General features: G+C 33.8%; 4 protein-coding genes across 4 annotated transcripts; 3 read left to right on the top strand and 1 right to left on the bottom strand.

Moving 5' to 3' along the window:
• The first annotated feature begins 1,511 nt into the window (after positions 1-1,511).
• On the top strand, positions 1,512-4,527 carry LOC122588574 (transmembrane protein 53-B). The gene is made up of 4 exons (XM_043760711.1): positions 1,512-2,292; positions 2,599-2,701; positions 2,922-3,115; positions 4,062-4,527. Exons 1-4 carry the CDS (start codon positions 1,673-1,675, stop codon positions 4,342-4,344), a joined length of 1,200 nt encoding a protein of 399 aa, XP_043616646.1. The 5' UTR covers positions 1,512-1,672; the 3' UTR covers positions 4,345-4,527.
• A 2,928-nt stretch (positions 4,528-7,455) lies between these two features.
• LOC122588530 (phosphopantetheine adenylyltransferase) lies at positions 7,456-10,852 on the top strand. Its single transcript, XM_043760665.1, has 7 exons — positions 7,456-7,687; positions 7,860-8,048; positions 8,315-8,386; positions 9,037-9,096; positions 9,297-9,391; positions 10,008-10,077; positions 10,535-10,852. The coding sequence occupies exons 2-7, from the start codon at positions 7,914-7,916 to the stop codon at positions 10,631-10,633; spliced, it is 531 nt and encodes a 176-aa protein (XP_043616600.1). The 5' UTR covers positions 7,456-7,687; positions 7,860-7,913; the 3' UTR covers positions 10,634-10,852.
• Positions 10,853-11,806: 954 nt separating this feature from the next.
• On the bottom strand, positions 11,807-14,712 carry LOC122588805 (anaphase-promoting complex subunit 10). Its single transcript, XM_043761012.1, has 6 exons — positions 14,267-14,712; positions 14,100-14,160; positions 13,060-13,152; positions 12,849-12,919; positions 12,537-12,641; positions 11,807-12,204 (listed from the first exon to the last, which is right to left on the bottom strand). The coding sequence occupies exons 1-6, from the start codon at positions 14,443-14,445 to the stop codon at positions 12,135-12,137; spliced, it is 579 nt and encodes a 192-aa protein (XP_043616947.1). The 5' UTR covers positions 14,446-14,712; the 3' UTR covers positions 11,807-12,134.
• A 2,831-nt stretch (positions 14,713-17,543) lies between these two features.
• On the top strand, positions 17,544-18,280 carry LOC122586843 (protein RADIALIS-like 3). Its single transcript, XM_043758839.1, has 2 exons — positions 17,544-17,913; positions 18,022-18,280. Exon 1 carries the CDS (start codon positions 17,644-17,646, stop codon positions 17,878-17,880), a length of 237 nt encoding a protein of 78 aa, XP_043614774.1. The 5' UTR covers positions 17,544-17,643; the 3' UTR covers positions 17,881-17,913; positions 18,022-18,280.
• Positions 18,281-18,861: the final 581 nt, after the last annotated feature.

The following is an 18,861-nucleotide window of genomic DNA, read 5'->3' as shown; positions in this document are numbered from 1 at the left end:
ACAATCATAGATGTCAAAATTGTGTCATTTCACAATTTGAATCTTACAATTTTATGTCCATAAACACTATCATTTATGACCAAAATTATTAGAAGAATAATAGTATATATGCAACATTCTAATGCATATGCAAGACATGCTCTAATAAAATAAAGTGAATTTGGACGACACACCAAGTCTTAAAAAAAAACCCTTTTTGCTCACATGGATGCTTGGTCGTAAGATTTTCCTCCCACTCTTATACGGAATAATAACCAACTCAAGAAAGGCACAAACAACAAAATGTGAACGTAGATCAAAATATCAAATATTGTCAAAGAAAATCTAGATCCCCACCAGACAAGTGAAAGCCCTTCTAAATGGAAGTTCCCATTCAATATAATGTTTAGTTATTTTGAATTATATCTTTTACTTGTAAGTTAAGTTATTTATTAAAGGTGATATTTTTATTATATCCCTATTTTCTTCTACATTTATATACAAAATTATTTTGATAAAAGATAAAACAGCTCTACAAGAGCAATATTCTCGTCAAAAACCGAAGGCACGACTTCTTGTTAGTGTGACATATTTGACATTAAAAATAATCAATAGGGGTCAGTGTACAACTATCCTAGTAGCCGTAAATGTTTGGTACATGCTCTAGAGATACAAGAAATCATATTGGGGAACATATAAATATATATTGCTTTTATTAATTATTAAAAATACATCTTGCTTATAACATATTCAGATTGGAAAATGTAGATAAAATCAAACTAAAAGAATATAATTTTAAAATATTGAACGTATATATTGCAACATCTTTGTAATACGTTATTGTAAACATGTATTGTAGTACGTAAAAGTTGCTAACATAATTTATCTATACTTTTATAATACAGAGTACTATATAAATTATAGTCTCATGTTGAAAGTTTAGAAAAACGAAAAACTCATATTGACCAAGCTATCTTAATGAATTAAATCACAAAGAACCCCTTATATTAAATTACAACATCAGTTTCTTATACTATTATAAAAGATCTCTATTACCCCTTTAAGTCATACACTTTTACATTAATTAATTACATCATTTGACGTCGCCAGCCCACTACCACCATCACCATACATCGTCGTCATCACATCACCGCATCACACGAGTATCATTTGAGTATGAATTAGGATCAAATGACCTCTTAACCTAATGATGTTGAATGTGATTTATCAACTTAAGTTAGTTCGGTTGGAGGAAATGAATATCTATACCTCTACATAAAAGTTTTAACTTTATGCCTAATTTTTTTTTTAGATATGCGAAATAATTATTTTATTTTTAATGAATTTAATTATATCTGATGTCCTTAATTTCAATTACTTCAATTACATTACATCAACTATTTCTCGCCGCCACTAAAACCAATAGTCGCCATCATCACAGCCCACCGTTGTCGTCATTATTGTCGCCACGGATACCTTGTATATATGTTAACAAAATTAAGAAGTTTGGAAACTAAAACTCTATAGTTTCACGTTGCTAGACTTCGATGAGCGAACTCAGTTAACTCATAGTCACAACTTCTAATTCTCCTGCCTGTTGCATCAGATTCCAAAACCAATTTCTACTTCACCACCTGATCATCACTTCCATTTCCATTCCATATTATCAGAGACAGTGTTTGGATTCATCACCATGGAAGCATCATCAATCATCACCAAATCACTAATCAAACCCCATTTCCTCACTACTATCCTTCTTCCCAAACACCCCCCTTTTCATTTCTCTCAAAACCCATCTCATTTCCCCATCAATCATCACCCCATCACCCTTTCACTATCAAACCCAAACCCTGGTTTCCCCAATTTCAAACCAAGATTCTTCCTTTCTTCTTCAATTCAGCCCAATTTCACCTCCTCCTCAATACCCACAAACCGATTCGCCCGAATTCTCTCCGGGAACAACGAAAAGCTCTTCGAATGGAAGTTCCCATTCGACGTCGAAAACGATGGAGAATTGGGGTTTTTTGATAAGGAAAATCGCCCGGTTGTGACAGTTGTTGTGCTGGGTTGGTTAGGATCACAACAAAAACATTTGAAGAGGTATGCTGAAATGTATAGTTTGTTGGGTATGAATGTCATCACATTTCCAACTTCGGTGAATGATGTGTTGGGGTTTGATTTGGGAAGGAGAATGGAGAAAAGAGTTGAGGATTTGAGTGATGAGATTGTGAAATGGATGGAGAACAAGGATGGGGATGATGGCAGAGAGCGATTTTTGATCTTCCACACGTTTAGCAATACCGGCTGGCTTGCGTAGGTTAATTCGTTATATTTTCGTATATATATTATGTACTTGTTTGTAATTGACTTATACAAATTGTCAAAAAGGTTAAATATTTGTGAAAATGTGTGTAGTTTGTTAACTGATACACACCCGCGTTCAGTTTATCAGGTTATGAAAACTGGACGTTGGTGTACGTCAGAATGAAAATAGTTGTGCATCGGTTTCTTAGAAATATGTCTAGCCTTTTTATGTGCATATGAGTGTGACATGAGTAGACGTTTGATTGTGTTTTTCTTTATCTGGTTTCTTATGTTTAGGTTGAATTGTGTTTGCAGATATGGTGCTATTTTGAATCAATTGCAGGGTAGAGAAGAGATACTTAAGAAAATTAAAGGGTGCGTTGTTGATTCAGGAGGTGCCGCTGGGCTTGATCCCAAGGTTTAGTCTTTTTCATTTGTGTAATATTTGATTGTTATGGCTGCGAATCTTTTTGCACATTGCTGATTTTTTGAGTTTACGACGCTCTTATTTGTTTCTGTTTGCTGCAAGGTTTATATTTTTGAAAACAATGTTGGTATTCAGTACTTCGGCTACCTAACATTGATATACAATATTTGTAGGTACTTCATTTATCTATTTCTTTTTCCACCATCTGCAGGTATGGTCAGCTGGATTCACCACCGCAATGCTTAAAAAGCAAAGTTCTGCGGTTTATGCTTCCTCTGAGACTGGAGAACTTCAAAATGGAGCAACAATTGTGAGTACAGACAAACCTTCGTGCACGGAGGTCTTACTTCTAACCGTATTTGAGAAGTTTTTCACTTATCTTCTTCAATATCCAGATATAAAGCTGTAAGTACTTTTTTGTATATGACTTATCTATCTTCCGTTTACCACTTCATGGTGTTACTTAAAAACAATGCTCCAGCTTCTAAATATATAACAATCTATTATTTTTGTTCCATGAGTCTTATGGTTATATTTGTCTTAGGATTTCTCAAGAAAAGTATCCAACTTTTTGTTTCTTTGACAAAATCTAAAGTTATAGTTACCTATCTTTCTGCTGTCATGATATCAAAGTTCTTGCTTTTCTTGCAGACGATTTCTAATTTTTATTATTATCGCAGTGTTTTTTCTTTGATATTTCAGAACCTTTTTGGTTCACATTGTTACCAGAAATGGTACAGTTTCTAGACTTGGAACGAATCTGTCTCCTACGTCCCCTAGAACTTCTAACATTATTAGTAGAGGTGGCTATCAGGCTTTGTCCACCAATTTAGAACGGGTCGATTAGGTCAAACATGTAAAATTAAGGTATTTAGTTTATAAGGAAGCTGGTTAAAAGTTGCCCCAAATGCATTTATTATGCATAAAACCTCCTAACCCTTTTATTCAAATTAGTACTATACTATTGTTGTTGAAATAAAGTTATTATTATTATTTTTTTTGAACGGGAAATAATGTTAATTTTAGTTATCATATTTGACACACTGATAATCTATTGAAGTATTTAGCTACCTATGCGTCCATTTGTTACAAAATTGTTATTGCTGCTTTTGTCCAAGTGTCCAACAAGACTCAGTATTTTGTTTAGTTACCAATTTTTCCTTTTGGTTACTTGACAAAATTTGAAATTCTAGATACCCATATAACAAAGGTAATAATGTCGATACTATTGTTTTTGCTCCATAAGATATTCATAGATGGGTATTATAGACACCACAACTCCCTACCTCATTACCTTGATGTTTAGAGGAAATAGTTTCTTACTAAATCGTTATGTTGTTTTACTTCACAGGAAGTTGATAAACGTAATATCCACTCTATCGGTAAACCAGCCTCCTCACCCGCAACTCTACCTCTACAGTACAGCGGATAAGGTAATTCCATTTCAAAAAATAGAAGCATTTGCTGAGGAACAAAAGAAACAGGGAAGAAAAGTAACCACATTCAACTTCAAATCGACCCCACATGTAGATCATTACCGGACGTTCCCACATACATACCGTTCTGTGATTCAAAATTTCTTGAAAGATTGTTTTGCTGCAAATGACAAGCATGTGTACAACTTAGTTCAGTGACAATGAAAGCCTAGAATGACTAGTTGATTTCTTACTTTTACTCAAGATGTGTTCGTATATTGTACTCGATGTACAACCAAATACCACTCACTAACCTTTCCTTGAGTAGTTGAGTGCAATGTTTGTTGAACGCTATGTATAAACCCTCCAAGGTTTATTTATTTATTTATTTTTTAAAGAAAACTTACTAACTTTAGATGATTAAATCACGAGAAAAAACTTCCGAGAATGGAAATAAGTTACTTTAGTAAACCAAAATTTCCTAGATATTGATTAAGAAGATGGATATAGAATTGGCTATGAAGCGCAGACATGGATTCGACTAGTAACCCTGGATGTGGATCCGGGAAAAGGAACGACATGTCATCACGAGAGTTGTGTGATCATCTATAAATGAGTTATCCGTTATCTCATCTCATTCAGTTAAGCATACTTTGACATGAATTATAACTGATGAAGATTAGTCGATTGTTGAAAACTTAAAAAGAGCATATTAACAGAACAGGCAATAAACGTTTCACCGATATCTTGGGTTATGGGAATACTTTTTTTCAAGCCTAAAAAGTAGTCCATTGCAAAAAAAAAAAAAAAAAAAAGAAACAGTTATCAACTTATCATAAAAAAAAAGTAACTTGAAAAGTCTCTTTGTACATAAGATAGTTTTTCAACGCTTCATACCAAGTTGCAAAACATCTCTATTAGCTTCTTTTGTATCAAAGTATTCTCATTTCTCATACCATGTAATCTTTGTACATAAGGTAGTTTTTAAACGCTTCATACCAAGTTGCAAAACATCTCATTATTAGCTTCTTTTGTATCAAAGTATTCTCATACCATGTAATAACATGAGGCTCAATCATATCATTTAAAAGAACCGATTACAATTTATTGTACTAAGGCAATGAAAGTGTGATTAAATAAGAAATAAATTTAATTAAAATGATAAAACCAGGTCTTATCAATATAAACTTTTTCATTTTCTGGAAAAGTTAAAGATGAAAAATTCGATTTTTTTATATAAAGAATTCAAAATTAGGGAAATGATATGTGATGCTGATTTGTTTAAAAAAGATTTTCTACTTTATCTCCTGAGGTTTATTAAATACACCCACTTAAGCCATGGAATTTGAAGGTAGTAATACCTAAGGTTGCGTAGCGTTGTAGTACGAATAGGATGATATCCCCTATATAATGAACCAGTATAGCCTGAAGTAGGGATGTGCACGGGTCAAAACCCGGCCCGACTCGGACCGAACCGTCATGACCCGCGACCCGGGATTGCATGAAAAACGGAACCGTGACCCGGCCCGTTAATCTCCGGACGGGTCGGTTCGGGTCGGGTTTTGGTGGGTCGGGTTCGGTTTTTATGGGTTGAACCGTTTGAATGGACCATCACCTGGGCTTCAATGTTTTCATGGATTCTCTACTACGTATTGTTTCATGAGGTTTCTGTTATGTATTTATAAACTGGTCTTCCATGTTTTCAAGTTATATATATATGGAACATATTCGGATGTAGGTGATGGGTATTGGGTAAAATGATTTGAAAAGAGATGTTTGAAAAAGAGAAAAATGTGTATATTCAAAGACTTTGAAAATCTAAATTTTTGTTCCCTTCTCAATCAACCAGTTGTAGACTTGTAGTACATGTATTCTTTAAAATATATATGCTAGCATATCAACGGGTCATATTTTATTGGAATTTGTAATAAATATCCATGGTTACTCAACCATGGTTAAGTATAAACTATAATCTATGTTCAACCCACCCTTATCAATTCTCTTTACTCTCCCCCTTCACTTTCTTTTACCTGAAAACAAAACAAGAGAAATACAGCTTCTGCCCTTCTCAATTTTTTGCACTTCTCAATTCTCATGTTCATAATGATTCTCCTAACATATATCATCTTACGTATTTCATTAAAGTCCTTGAAATTGCATAATGCAATTTATTATATCTATCTTTCTATCTATATTTCTCTAAAACCAATTGTATGAGATCTATCAATATATTTTTATTGATTAAACATGGAACAGGTGTAAGAATATCCAGGGTATTGCAGGCATGCCGGGTTTTTGTCGGGTTTTGGCGGTTTTGGACCGACCCGACCCGAGAACCGAAAATCTATTAAAAGTCGAACCGAAACCCGGCCCGTTAAGCTCCCGGGCGGGTCGGTTCGGGTCGGGTTTGGGCGGGTTTGAGTCGGGTCACGGGTTTTCGGTTCATTTGCTCATCCCTACCCTGAAGGCCTGAATATAATTTTTTTTAATTTAATAATTAAAATATCTCCATTCAATATAATGCATTTAATGAATTATTTAAAACATACATTCCTAAAGCGTTCAAATAACTACAAACCCCATTTTACACTGCTATTGCTATCAACGCTAATGCCACCGTCGCCCGCTTGTCACCGCCTCTGCTGCCACCACCATTTCTCGCTGCAATTGTTACTGCATTGTGCGAATACCGCCTAGTTACTTCTAATTCGTTTAATCATCATATCCATAAAAGGAGTGATATATATACATTACTTTTTAGCCATTTACAACAATTGTATATATTTTACAGCACAATGTACAACTGTTCAATATATTGTCGTAGATGACAAAAAAGAGTTGTAGATATATCACTTTCCTATTCATCTATACTTCTATACTACTATATAAAAATTATACACTTATGTTGAAAAGTTTATAATTTTGGGACATACGAAATTACCATTTTACTCTTAAATAATTAACTTACCAAATCATTTCATAATCTTTCAAAGGATATTCACTATCTTTAAAAATCAAATATTTTTCTCTCAATTAGCTACACCACTTGACGCCGACGTCATCATCATCCGTCAACATCACCATATCGCAATTAATGTCATCGCCGCGAGTACCATGATCGTAAAAGTTTATAAATCTACCAACATCAATGTCAACGTCATTATTTCCTCTGCATAATCACAGATACAATAAATAAAGGGAAAATCATAATACTAATCAATTAACTTTAATTAATAATAGTAATAATAAAAAGAAATATGAACAAAAAAGAAAAAGAAAAAAATTGTTACCCCACCACCATCCCAAATATGCTATTTCCATTTCCATGGATGAAACAATTCTGGTCATCGTTCTGCCATTTCGCTGTTTAATCAAATATCTAAATATTTAAATATTATAAACATAAATGATTATTATATATATTTTTCGTATCTATTTTGGTTGGTGTTGAGTTGTTGTTGTTTGACCGACCATCTGTGTCCGACTAAACCTTACCTTATTTACATCGGACTTCATATCTAGCTACCTGAAAAACAACCACCTTATATCCTGCCTGCAGCAGGTAAATTTAACTTGATTTATATACTAATCTATTATTAGTCTAATTAATTATTACTGATATATTATCAAGTACTAAATATTAGATTAGAGTATACTGTTATATGTTTAAAAAAAAAAAAAGATTAGAGTTTACTAAATATTATACCCACCTATTTATTTGTTGATGTTTACAGTTTGAAGAGACACATATATATTAGTAGTATTAGATAGATTAGAAGTGTGGTAAAATGACAATTGTGGAGGACTTGAACATAGCGCCCGAGTCGAATTTGTCAACCATATCTCCGTCGAATTCTTATGAAGCTGTGGTTCTAGGTGGTACCTTTGATCGCTTACATGACGGTCATCGCCTTTTCCTCAAGGTTTTTGCTTCCGTCTATCTGTAATCACATGAATTTCATTTTTTATTTTATTTTTTTTATTTTTTTATGTATGTATTTTTTTTTTAATGTGGATGTCACGTCTGCAAAAATAGCACCGAATAGCAAATATTTTGAAACTTGAATATACACGATAGATAGAAGCTAGCGATCAAAGTTGGATGCATGCAATAGGATTTGGAGTAAAGTTGATATACACTTATTTTTATTTTATACTCAAGTATTGAGGTTTTGAATGTCGCTTATAGGCGGCTGCAGAGTTGGCCAAGGATCGAATAGTAGTTGGTGTTTGTGATGGACCTATGTTGGCCAAGAAACAGGTTTTACACCTTTCTCCTTGTCTCTTTTTGCTAACATGTGTATTCTAGTAATGCTTTTCACTTGTTAGTTAACTCCCGTTATATGTCGACACTTGCATACCATTCATGTACATATAGCCCTGCTTCATTTTGCAAATTTTGAGTTCATTACAGAGCAGTTAAGTCCCTCCACCCACACAAATGGAAAAAGGAAAAACTGCTATGGCGTATTTCAAATTTGGTCTAGAAGCTCATTTGGAAAATGGTTATGGAACCATCATGTATTTTTCAAAGAGTAGATCATATGGTCATTGAACTTGTATTCTTTCCTCAGTTGTTTAGCTTAACAAAAATAGTTATTACACATTACTTGTAATCCTTCCGTCATGTGAACTACATCAATCCTGGCATCTTGTCCTGTTTTAGACAAGTCATTTAGTATAGCTGATATTCACGAGAGCGCCAGGGGGATAACAAGTTGAATGCTACACTTATAAACAAATGTTTTTGTGAACCTACAAGTCTTTAATATTTTTCCAAAAGGATAAGTAATTTCATTAAACCTTTTATTTCGTAGGTCTATCTTAATTGTGCTCATTTTACATCCATCAAATTATTCAACCAATTTCCGTGACTTATGTAGTGTGATGTTGATGTACCAACTTTTGCAGTTTGCAGAACTCATTATGCCTATTGAAGAGAGAATGAAAACTGTTGAAGATTACATTAAGGTACCAAAGATTTCATTTCTTCTTCTCTTAGGATCTGTCTCACCTAGGAATTCATTTCTCAATATTATATGAGTTGAGGGCTCTTGTTCTTTAAAATTTCAGCAAGAAGTTTTTTTTATATAGTTTTTGTATCTGTAATTTTTCTCCTCCCCTCCATTAATAATTTGCTTAACATGCCCACTAATTTCCTTTGTATTCAGTCTATCAAACCTGAACTGGTGGTACAAGTTGAACCCATTACAGATCCCTATGGTCCTTCAATTGTCGATAAAGATCTGGAGGCTATTGTTGTCAGGTCAGCTCCTCAACCAAGATTGTAGGTTTAAGCAGTATTATATCTTCATGAAATTGGTACTTAGGAAGGAAATAAAATGTCTTTTCGGGTTAATGATATTTATCCGAAATGTAATTTTTGGTGATTATAAACTCTTTCATGTCCACCTAGGTAATTATAACTTTTGTGACCAGCTATAGCTTAGTTTCACCGCTACAACCAGTAATAAGGGTGATGTGGCATAACATAAGTTTGACAGGCGTAACATAATTTTGACAAGCAGCCAATTCTGACCGGTCATTATGCTAAACAATGGTGAATAAAATTACCTGAATCAACTTTTGGAAAAGTATTTTGCTATGTTATGACATTATCCGTTTTAACTTCCACATCAATATGACAAAATAATTGAAGTTCTTAGGTTACATTTATGGTTTGTTTTCATAAATTAAAGGGACCACTGGTCCCAAATGTGGAGGCCAATGTAAATCTTTTAAAGATTTTTCTATGCCATTTAAAATATTTGTTATATCAGCCATCAACTGCCTAAGATTAGTTGGTTACCAGCATTACATAGCTGTTTCTTGGAAGTCTTGTGTGGTCTATATGGAGCTTAAGAAAGATTCTTGTTTGGCAGCAAGGAGACATTACCAGGTGGATTATCGGTCAACAAGAAGAGAGCAGAGAGAGGCCTCTCGCAACTAAAGGCACGTCTTCTACAAATTACATACGTTTTTGTTGTTGTGCATTGGTACCTCTTAGAGGTGGATGGTCTAGCGGTTGGGAAACTGGCCTTTTCTTATTCTGGGTGAAATGGGCTGGGTTGACCTGCAAATATGTTTGTCCATTTTAATAGAAGTTTTATAAATAAGATATGAGTTAATCATGATTTAAGTTTACAGAAAACAATGTTATTGCTATAATAATAATCTTACTATAAAACCCGTTTGACACATTCCCTTGTTATCTGTCTTTATATTTGGCACATCTAAGATATCACAACCCAAATCGTCCCATTCAAATGTAAGTGGGTTGAATTTATTGGCTATTTTTTGACCCGTTTAAATAAAGAACAACCCAAATCTCGCCAATTAAAAGTTCATGGGTCAAAATTGCCACCTTTGGTACTATGACAGAGATAATGACATCATAGGTTATGTGCAGATTGAAGTAGTGAATCTGGTATCTGAAGAATCGAGTGGGGAAAAGCTGAGTTCCACCACATTGAGGAAACTTGAGGCTGAGATGGCTGGAAAAGTTTAGCCTACGTTAGTCGTATACATGTATAACATGCTTGATACATAGGATCCATATACAACTGCTTTTCATATTGCTTCACAAGTTGTCTTTCTTTTTTACAAAAGTAGAGTTTGTTCCATATGAAGTTATGTTGAACAGATTCTGTTTATAAAGCTTACATTCTACATTGTATACTTTCATCATTTATACAAGGGACTTATGAGTAGTTGATACTTGATAGAACATCGTGTTTGCAGTTTATTGGACAATTTGCTGTTAATCTGTTATAGGAATATAACATTTTACGAAATCCCAGTCAGACCTTCGATAGTTATACTTGTACAGTTATACATCTCATCAAGAGACTGAACTGATGTGTCACACGTGGGACACCGATGGGATGTGGCTTCCTGCTTGTTCATCATATCTGGATATTTAACAATTAACATCTGTTTGGATATGTCTGAGTCGAAATAGATTTATAGGAAAGCATATATTGTCTGAACTCGGCATCCAACAAAAAAAAAAAAGGGGGTTAAGTATTTGGAAGTGTAACTTTTATATTTTTTCTATTGTGTGAATGTAATTTTCATTTGGTTCATTGTATTCAACTAACCCGTTAAATTTAAACGATTAGTGTAAAATTTTAAGGTTGACCAATCAAAAACTTCTACGTGGCAGCTCATATGGTGTGTCACGTATACACTTTTACATTAATCGTTCAATTTGACGGATTGATTACATACAATGAACCAAATGAAAGTTACATTCACACGATGGAAAAAATGTAAAAGTTACTTACATCCCCAGGTACTAAACCAAAAAAAAATGACATGACTTCTAGAGGCAAACATGTGCAAAAATTGCTTTCACCTATCAAATTTGTGGTTAAATTTTCCTCTTACGCATCTTTTATGGTAAGCTTTTTCCTCAAACACATCTTTTATGGTATGTTTCATTCTGTTTATAATAACTTTAACTTAAAGCATACAATACATAATCATTTACTGAACTTTAATTTGAACCTGTTTATCAGTAACCAATCTCAAGGCAAGCAGAGATGTTACTGGCTATCGAATGTTCAAAACAAAAAAAAACCAACCTCAATCGACAAGTTACAGTAAACTGGTTCCCATATTCTTACATTTTCATCAAATTCCCATCAACAATTGATTTAGTAACGAAGCCACAAGCGTGTTGATTCAAATTCAATCTATAAATAACAATGTTAATAATAAACTACAGGCCATCGCAAGCTGGATACTCTGTCACAGATCCAACCAACAAAAAAAAACAAAAACAAAAAAAAAAAAAACTAAAAGGTGGAGAACTGCAAATTAAATGGTCAATGTTGTCTATTCCACATTGTGTACCATTCAACAACAATGGTATCTAATCTCGGCACCATTCTCTATTCTTTGCTCAAAATACTAATAAAGAAACAACACAAACACCTTTGCCATATACTTGAGATGGTGTACATTTAACTGTGAAGGCGAACTGTACCTAAGAGCCTTTAGATTCCTCATCTCAAAGTTGAGTAAGTAATGAATTCAGTTGAAGTGAATTGAAATGGTTGGTGTGGTATAGGGTTCCTGGAACACATTATGAAACAAGATTTTTCAGTTAGATATTGATCACATCCGGAAAACTTCTAGTGGCAAAATAGACTACTCGGGCGGGTTAGGTAAAGGTTCAATATGAGTGATTTTGTAGACGTTTATTTACTCATAACAATCAAATTTCAGAGTAAAACTATTTAGGAGGTTTATATACATTTTGGGTGACCTACTGACTTTTGACCCAATATTACCTAATCTTTTTTATTTTACCCGTTTGACCATTATAGATAAAGCATAACCCATATTCGACCCATTCATAAGTAATGGGTTCAAATTACGCTTCAAGAAAAAGGACTATCACTCACGGTCGTGGTCCATAGACTTTTATCTGGCGGACGTGTGTGTCCCTGCCGTTGAGATGATTTGACAATATACCAATTTGCAACATGAAGGTATTTACAAAAGCGTCCCTGCCACAAGATAAAAAAGGTCATGTTGTAGTTTCTAGAATACATTATAGAGATGTATACATTTATAACTTTTTTATAAGATCCTAATATACTATCATACAGAATTCTAGAGATAAGTAACACAGATTCACAAAATCAAACACAATGTCAAAGAAAAGCAGTTCAGAAAGAAAAAAAAATGACAGATAGTTTACCAGTATTGCTTACCGTGGATCACTTCCAGATAAATATATGTTTACCCAACCAGTTGGTTTGACTAGTTCTACGGTTTTTATTTCCTACAACAAAAAATGATATGGAAAAAGATCAAACTTATTGGGTAAGACAACCCATATCTTTCTAACAAAACCATTATACAGTTTTAGTCCAGTAACCCAACAATAATAAAAAGCCAAATATAAGAAACTTGAAAGACTACCTTTAAATTGTGAAAACCATCTCCAGCACGAATTGCAATCCTACTAGGTGTATAACTCTCATCAAGATTAAAATCAACATAAAGCGCAACTAACTGAAGAAACAATAAATCTCCCATTACAAAACTGAAATTCAAGCCGTGATCACGGTTATAGGAATAACACTGATTAAAGCAAGATTGGTGTTTCCATCTTTCGATGAGTTCCATACTTTGGGAATCACTCCTAAAAGACATATTACTTATAAGTTCTCAAATTAGAACTTAGGGGCCATTTGGTTCAAAGATTTCAATGGAATATGATAGAAAGGAATCTGGCTTTCCTTCCTTATCTTGTTATGTTAACATAAGAGATCCTAAATTTCTTTCCATTAAACTGAAATCTTTGAACCAAACGGCCCCTTATTCTTCTAATCAGTAGCAATCCTAACATTACTAGTTTCTTCCCCAAATTTTAACTTAGCTATGCATTTTCACAGTTTAAATTCCCTGTCTAGTTGTAGAAAATGAAGCATTTTTCCTGAGATAAAAGAAAAGAAAAGAAATGTGTTCAAATTGAACTTTTAAGGAAAACAATTCACAGGAAAACTCCATCCGTTTTATAAGTAAGTTTCTGAGGAGCAACTTTTATACCTTTAAACTAGTTTCAATTACATCCGTTATCTAAACTGGAAAATGGAACATTTAAACGCGTTTTTGAGATTTTCTATGGTTCTTAATAAATAAAAAACACCTCTCATTATCTAATGGAGACATAAAAGTAGAGAGTTTTGTTCTGCAACTAAACGTTCACTTACAATTTTGTTAGTTTTGGTTATATCATAAAACAAAAACTTAGCTAGAGAAACAAACTTCGTGTAAATAGTTTATGTCACTAATATCAACCTAGTCAAGGTATCATCCATCCCCCACATATATCATAGCTCCGAAAATCATAAACGTTTAGTAAGGCCGATACTTTATCAACGTTTAGTAGCATTATAGTAACATTTGGACCAAAACTTTTAACTACTACTAGGAGTAACAAAGAAAGAAGAACTTACTTGAAGCTTAACTTTTTTTTGAAACTGAATGTTAACTAGGTGCGGTTGTGCACCATCCGATCTAATAAAACAAAAAAAATCACAACACACAAATTCACAAACAAAATGATGCTGAAACAAACACAAATATGTATATGTATATAGATATAGAGATAATGTAACATTACTGCCAATAAGTTTCAAAATTATCATCTCTGAGACAGGAAACGCCATTGCCAGGTTTACAAGAGCTAACACTCCAAGCAGCGGTTTTCGCCATCTCACGGAGATCCCCGTCGATCACTAACTGCGGGTTTCCTCCCATCAGTCTCGTTTCTTCCTCTCCCTCCGAAGATTCCGTTGCCATTTCTTCAATTTATTTATTTAGATTATTATAAATTAAAGAATTAATGGTCTGATATTTTGGTTGTTGGGTTGAAAGCTGTCAATCAAAATGGAGCTGAAAATTAAAAATAAATGATGTTTCAAGTCTAAACCCTAAAACCTTAAAATCAAAATATATTTTAACAGTTATCTGTTCGATAGATTTATCAATATTTATGGTACGAAAACCATTTCTCTTTATAAAACCTTAGAGTAATACTAAATATTTTTTAATGACAAAATCTATCCACTGCTGGAAATGTGTAATCAATGCAAAAGAAAAGATATTACTTTATTTATTTATATCTATATCTATATCTATATCTATGTACTATATTATAAATTTTTCTTTAAATTTTCAACATTAAACTTAAATTTTTAATATTAATTTTAGACTAAATTACATTTTTCGTCCCTGAAGTTGTTACGTTTTTCACTTTTGATCCCTAAACTTTAAAAATTATAATTTTAACCTTAAAATTGACCAATTTTTTCAATAATCGTCCTTTGGCCTTACGACGTTAAAAAACGGCCGTTAACTTACGCACGTGCTAGACACGTGAGAGCACTAATGTCATTTCACCTTACACCAAGGGACGAAAAGTTAAATGACCTATCACATTTTATGACATATCACACTCTATGACCTAGCTATCACCCCTACTATCTCACCACCGCAACGCGCGGTACATACTCTCGTTATATAATAAAGAAAATAACATGTATATTGAAAGTTAAATGAAAAAATGACTAAAAACCCTTAATGAGTATATAACATTATTAACCTTTTTTTCTTTTAAAATATACACATTAACCATTTACATCAATTATCTAACATAACTCGACGTCGCCACTACCACCAACAGTTGTCCTCGCCTCAACCCCCCCCCCCCCCCCAACTATACCGTCACCGTCACAAAACAGCCAGATTGCATGGATAACGTGCTAGTTTTGGGTTTAAGAATATAAAACTTTGGTTATTACTCGATATTGGACCACAGGGGTCTTATGATAAAATTACCCACGAATAGATAAGTAGGTGTTCTTGGTATATAACTAGCATGGAACTCGCACAACACGGAGATAACAATTGTAAAGACGATATGGGTATGCGATGGGTTAGATGTCAAGCTCACTTAAAGGAGGATAATAATGTCCCTGACTATCTAACTCGTGAGTTTCTACAAATATTGGTTCAATGATTCCACATTCATGAGGACAAGGGGTGTTGATGACAACGGTGTTGGGTGACGTAGGTTAATTATTTTAGATAAGAGATTAGAGTGTAAAATTTTAAAATAAAAGTTTAGGGTGTAAATTAGTTCATTAATAAAAAATTTGGTAATTTCTAACTCCATTAGAGAGAGTTCATTAAGGGTATTTGTGTCATTTCTAATGTAATGTTTTGTAACTATTTATAAAAAGGAGGATTATATATATTTTATAAAAAAGTATAGATAAACTATTATATATTTTATAAAAAAGTGTAGATCTCAATTAAATGTATATACGATTAATTTATTACACAACATATATATGTTCGTGATAGTGTATTGTATAAGCTTTAGAGACTTTTTCTAACGAAAAAAAAAATCAAGCCATCATATACTAAAAACTTTTTGTGACCAAACATTATTCCAATTGTAATGGTCTTTCTAATATTCGTTCTTAATCACGTTTCTTTTTCCTCTAATTATATATTGAGGCATGAACTCGTTATATGATAATAATATTTTATATGAGGATAAAAATATGGTTGTAATCCCTTTCTAACTTTAGTAAATCCTGAAGCAGCTTCTTTACTTTTGGTAAGGGTAAAGTTGTCTACATCTCAACCACTCTTATACACTGTCGAAGACGGTATTTGAGACCCAAAACCAAATATATAAAAAAGGTTGTATTAAGGTTGTGTACATATTTAATCACAACTTTGGTTTGTTGTTACATAAATCACAAAATGTTTTATTGTTTTATCGACATTTAAAATACACTTATAATATTTAAGTTAGTTAAGTTATTATTACAACAATATCAAATTATTAATACTACTTTATAATTCATTAGATTATCTATTTTAAAAGTAGTCTAGAAAATCACATTATTTTTTCTGCTACTTATGACGACCACTATAAACAAATCAGCACTATGAAAATTACCAGTCCAATTATCATGTAGAACTGTAGAAGCCTGTTGGTCTTATAAGGATACCATCCATCAATTTTTTTTTTCTCACTTCCAGTAAGCACGTGTCATAACACAATCAACCACTGAGATATGCGTCCATTAAAAGGTTTCATAAAATGAGTCTGTAAATCGTTGTCATTTAATTATTTTATCTCGTTTTTTGGACACAAGTCTTCGACGCCAAAATATGTGTTAAAGTACAAGAAGTAAGCATCAACTTAAAGCAGTGTGATATATACCAGGATTCTACCCAAAAAAATATCAAGAGCATCTTAGCTAGGATGAGTCCTTTGGAGATGCTAGCAATAAGACCAAGATGGCTTCTATTAGCACAAATGTCATCTTCAAACAACTGTCTTTCAATTAAAACCCGTCGTGCCAAGATGCAAGTCAAGTTGGTTGGATAACGTGGATTCTGGATAATATCTCACTTTTCATCAAGAATATGGTCCAATTCAAAAAAAGGAACAATCAAAGATGGAAGAATCAGGTCCTGCAGTACAAGTAGAAACTAACTTACAGTGTTTCCGTACATAAATCAACACAAGGAAAAACCTTAACAACTGCTTTTAACCCCAGGTATGAGCGTAAGTAATAGACAAAATTTTGATTCTGCGCCATTAAACTAACATGATGAGAATAAAATAGATGAGTCGAGCAGACGTGGTTCATCAAAGGCCTAAACAAGAAAAATAATACCCTCAACCCTGCAAGCTATGTCATGCTGAAATGGACCACCATAAACAGATACTCGTTCTCCTACTACGCTTAATCTCTATCTCCAAAGCGTAGAAGATGATGATGGATCATCACAATTTGACCCTATTGCAGCTTATATTCGCCCAACTGGAAAGCACTGCCACTTTCCTCTTGTTTATAAAGAGCTTCCCCAAATACATCCTCCAAACTATCCAATTCTTTTGTCCTTTGCAGGACTATATAGTCCTATTAGTCAGTTACCAATAAACTACATTTGCAAACTTTTGAGATATTCAAAATGGCATCAAACTCAATCTCATACGGTTCCAGCTGTTTGTGGACAGCTAAGCAGAACAAACTATTTGAAACAGCACTTGCTGTTTATGATCGAGACACCCCTGACCGTTGGATAAAGATTGCACGGGCAGTGGGTGGCAAGTCTGCAGAAGAAGTGAAAATGCACTATGAAGTGCTTCTTCAGGACCTTAGGCACATAGAGTCCGGCTATATTCCTTCTCCTAATTACAGACCTTAGTTTAGGTGCTTGAGTTTTAATGTCAACCATCAGGTAATTATGCTAATCACTTGACTGTTTCATCTTATGTTCTACTGATTCTATGATTCATGAATGCCGACCTAAAGCTCTGAGTGTCTTAATGATTTGTTTCCGTTGCAGCATTCTGTCAGATGGTGGATTATGAGCAACCATAGAGTTCATGAATTATATTTGGTGAAACAAAATTGTATAGAAAATTCAACTAGAATTACCAGATTCCAAATAAATATGTTTTTACTTTCTGGGCTATGTGCACTGTCTACTAACAAAGGTGGAGATGCACTGGCGTCAGTTAAATGCGTGTCTTTTGTGTATATTGTTGTATTTCTTTTGTCAGTATAAGCTATTCATATATAATATAACGTAACGATTGTTAGAAGAAAGTAATTTACACAGTGCAGTAACATTTGACATATTGAGCATAAATCCGAGTTTGAGCATGATTTATGTTTAATGTTCATTTTCAACGTTGTAATGGCATGAAAACTCATTCAAACGTTTGCCTGTTTTTTGCCAACCATCCCTGGCAAATTTAGAAGATAAAAAAAATGTACTGTTAAATTAATTACAGTATAAGGGGAGGCAGAGTGGTGGGAGGTATGGTGAATTTATGGGCTCATACCGGCGGTAACACCGCCGCCGGTAGTAAATTTATGGCTTAGAGGGTTGGGTAGAGGGCTTAGGCCTATCCTTATAACACTCCACTTCTAACTCACGTCTAACACTATTCATCAGTTTCCCTCTCTTCTAAACACACCAAGAACACCCCCCTCCTTATAACCCCCACTTCTAACCCACTTCTTTTTTTGTTCTTCCCCTCTAGACACACAAAAAACGCACTTCTAATACTAGAAATGACCCTCTAGACGCGGGCTAGACGCAACCGCTGCTAATAGCGTCTTCGAGGATGGCTGCGTTGGACGCGGGCTAGACACCCTATAAGCATGGGCCTTATTACCC

Source organism: Erigeron canadensis, chromosome 2 (assembly GCF_010389155.1).
Source record: "Erigeron canadensis isolate Cc75 chromosome 2, C_canadensis_v1, whole genome shotgun sequence".
NCBI classification, from domain to species: domain Eukaryota; kingdom Viridiplantae; phylum Streptophyta; class Magnoliopsida; order Asterales; family Asteraceae; genus Erigeron; species Erigeron canadensis.
Note: the sequence above shows the minus strand (reverse complement) of the source record. Positions and strands in the feature narration are given on the sequence as shown.

Excerpts from the sequence above, each read along its gene's own strand:
- LOC122586843 (XM_043758839.1), top strand. The coding sequence starts at position 17,644 with ATGGCATCAAACTCAATCTCATACGGTTCCAGCTGTTTGTGGACAGCT.
- LOC122588805 (XM_043761012.1), bottom strand. The coding sequence starts at position 14,445 with ATGGCAACGGAATCTTCGGAGGGAGAGGAAGAAACGAGACTGATGGGA. Across the intron at positions 14,161-14,266 it reads AATTTTGAAACTTATTGGCA|ATCGGATGGTGCACAACCGC; the intron begins GTAATGTTACAT and ends TTGTTTTATTAG. Across the intron at positions 12,205-12,536 it reads AAAGTCTATGGACCACGACC|GAACCCTATACCACACCAAC; the intron begins GTGAGTGATAGT and ends AATGTGTTCCAG.
- LOC122588530 (XM_043760665.1), top strand. The coding sequence starts at position 7,914 with ATGACAATTGTGGAGGACTTGAACATAGCGCCCGAGTCGAATTTGTCA. Across the intron at positions 8,049-8,314 it reads GTCATCGCCTTTTCCTCAAG|GCGGCTGCAGAGTTGGCCAA; the intron begins GTTTTTGCTTCC and ends TGTCGCTTATAG. Across the intron at positions 10,078-10,534 it reads GAGGCCTCTCGCAACTAAAG|ATTGAAGTAGTGAATCTGGT; the intron begins GCACGTCTTCTA and ends GGTTATGTGCAG.
- LOC122588574 (XM_043760711.1), top strand. The coding sequence starts at position 1,673 with ATGGAAGCATCATCAATCATCACCAAATCACTAATCAAACCCCATTTC. Across the intron at positions 2,702-2,921 it reads CCGCTGGGCTTGATCCCAAG|GTATGGTCAGCTGGATTCAC; the intron begins GTTTAGTCTTTT and ends CACCATCTGCAG. Across the intron at positions 3,116-4,061 it reads CAATATCCAGATATAAAGCT|GAAGTTGATAAACGTAATAT; the intron begins GTAAGTACTTTT and ends TTTACTTCACAG.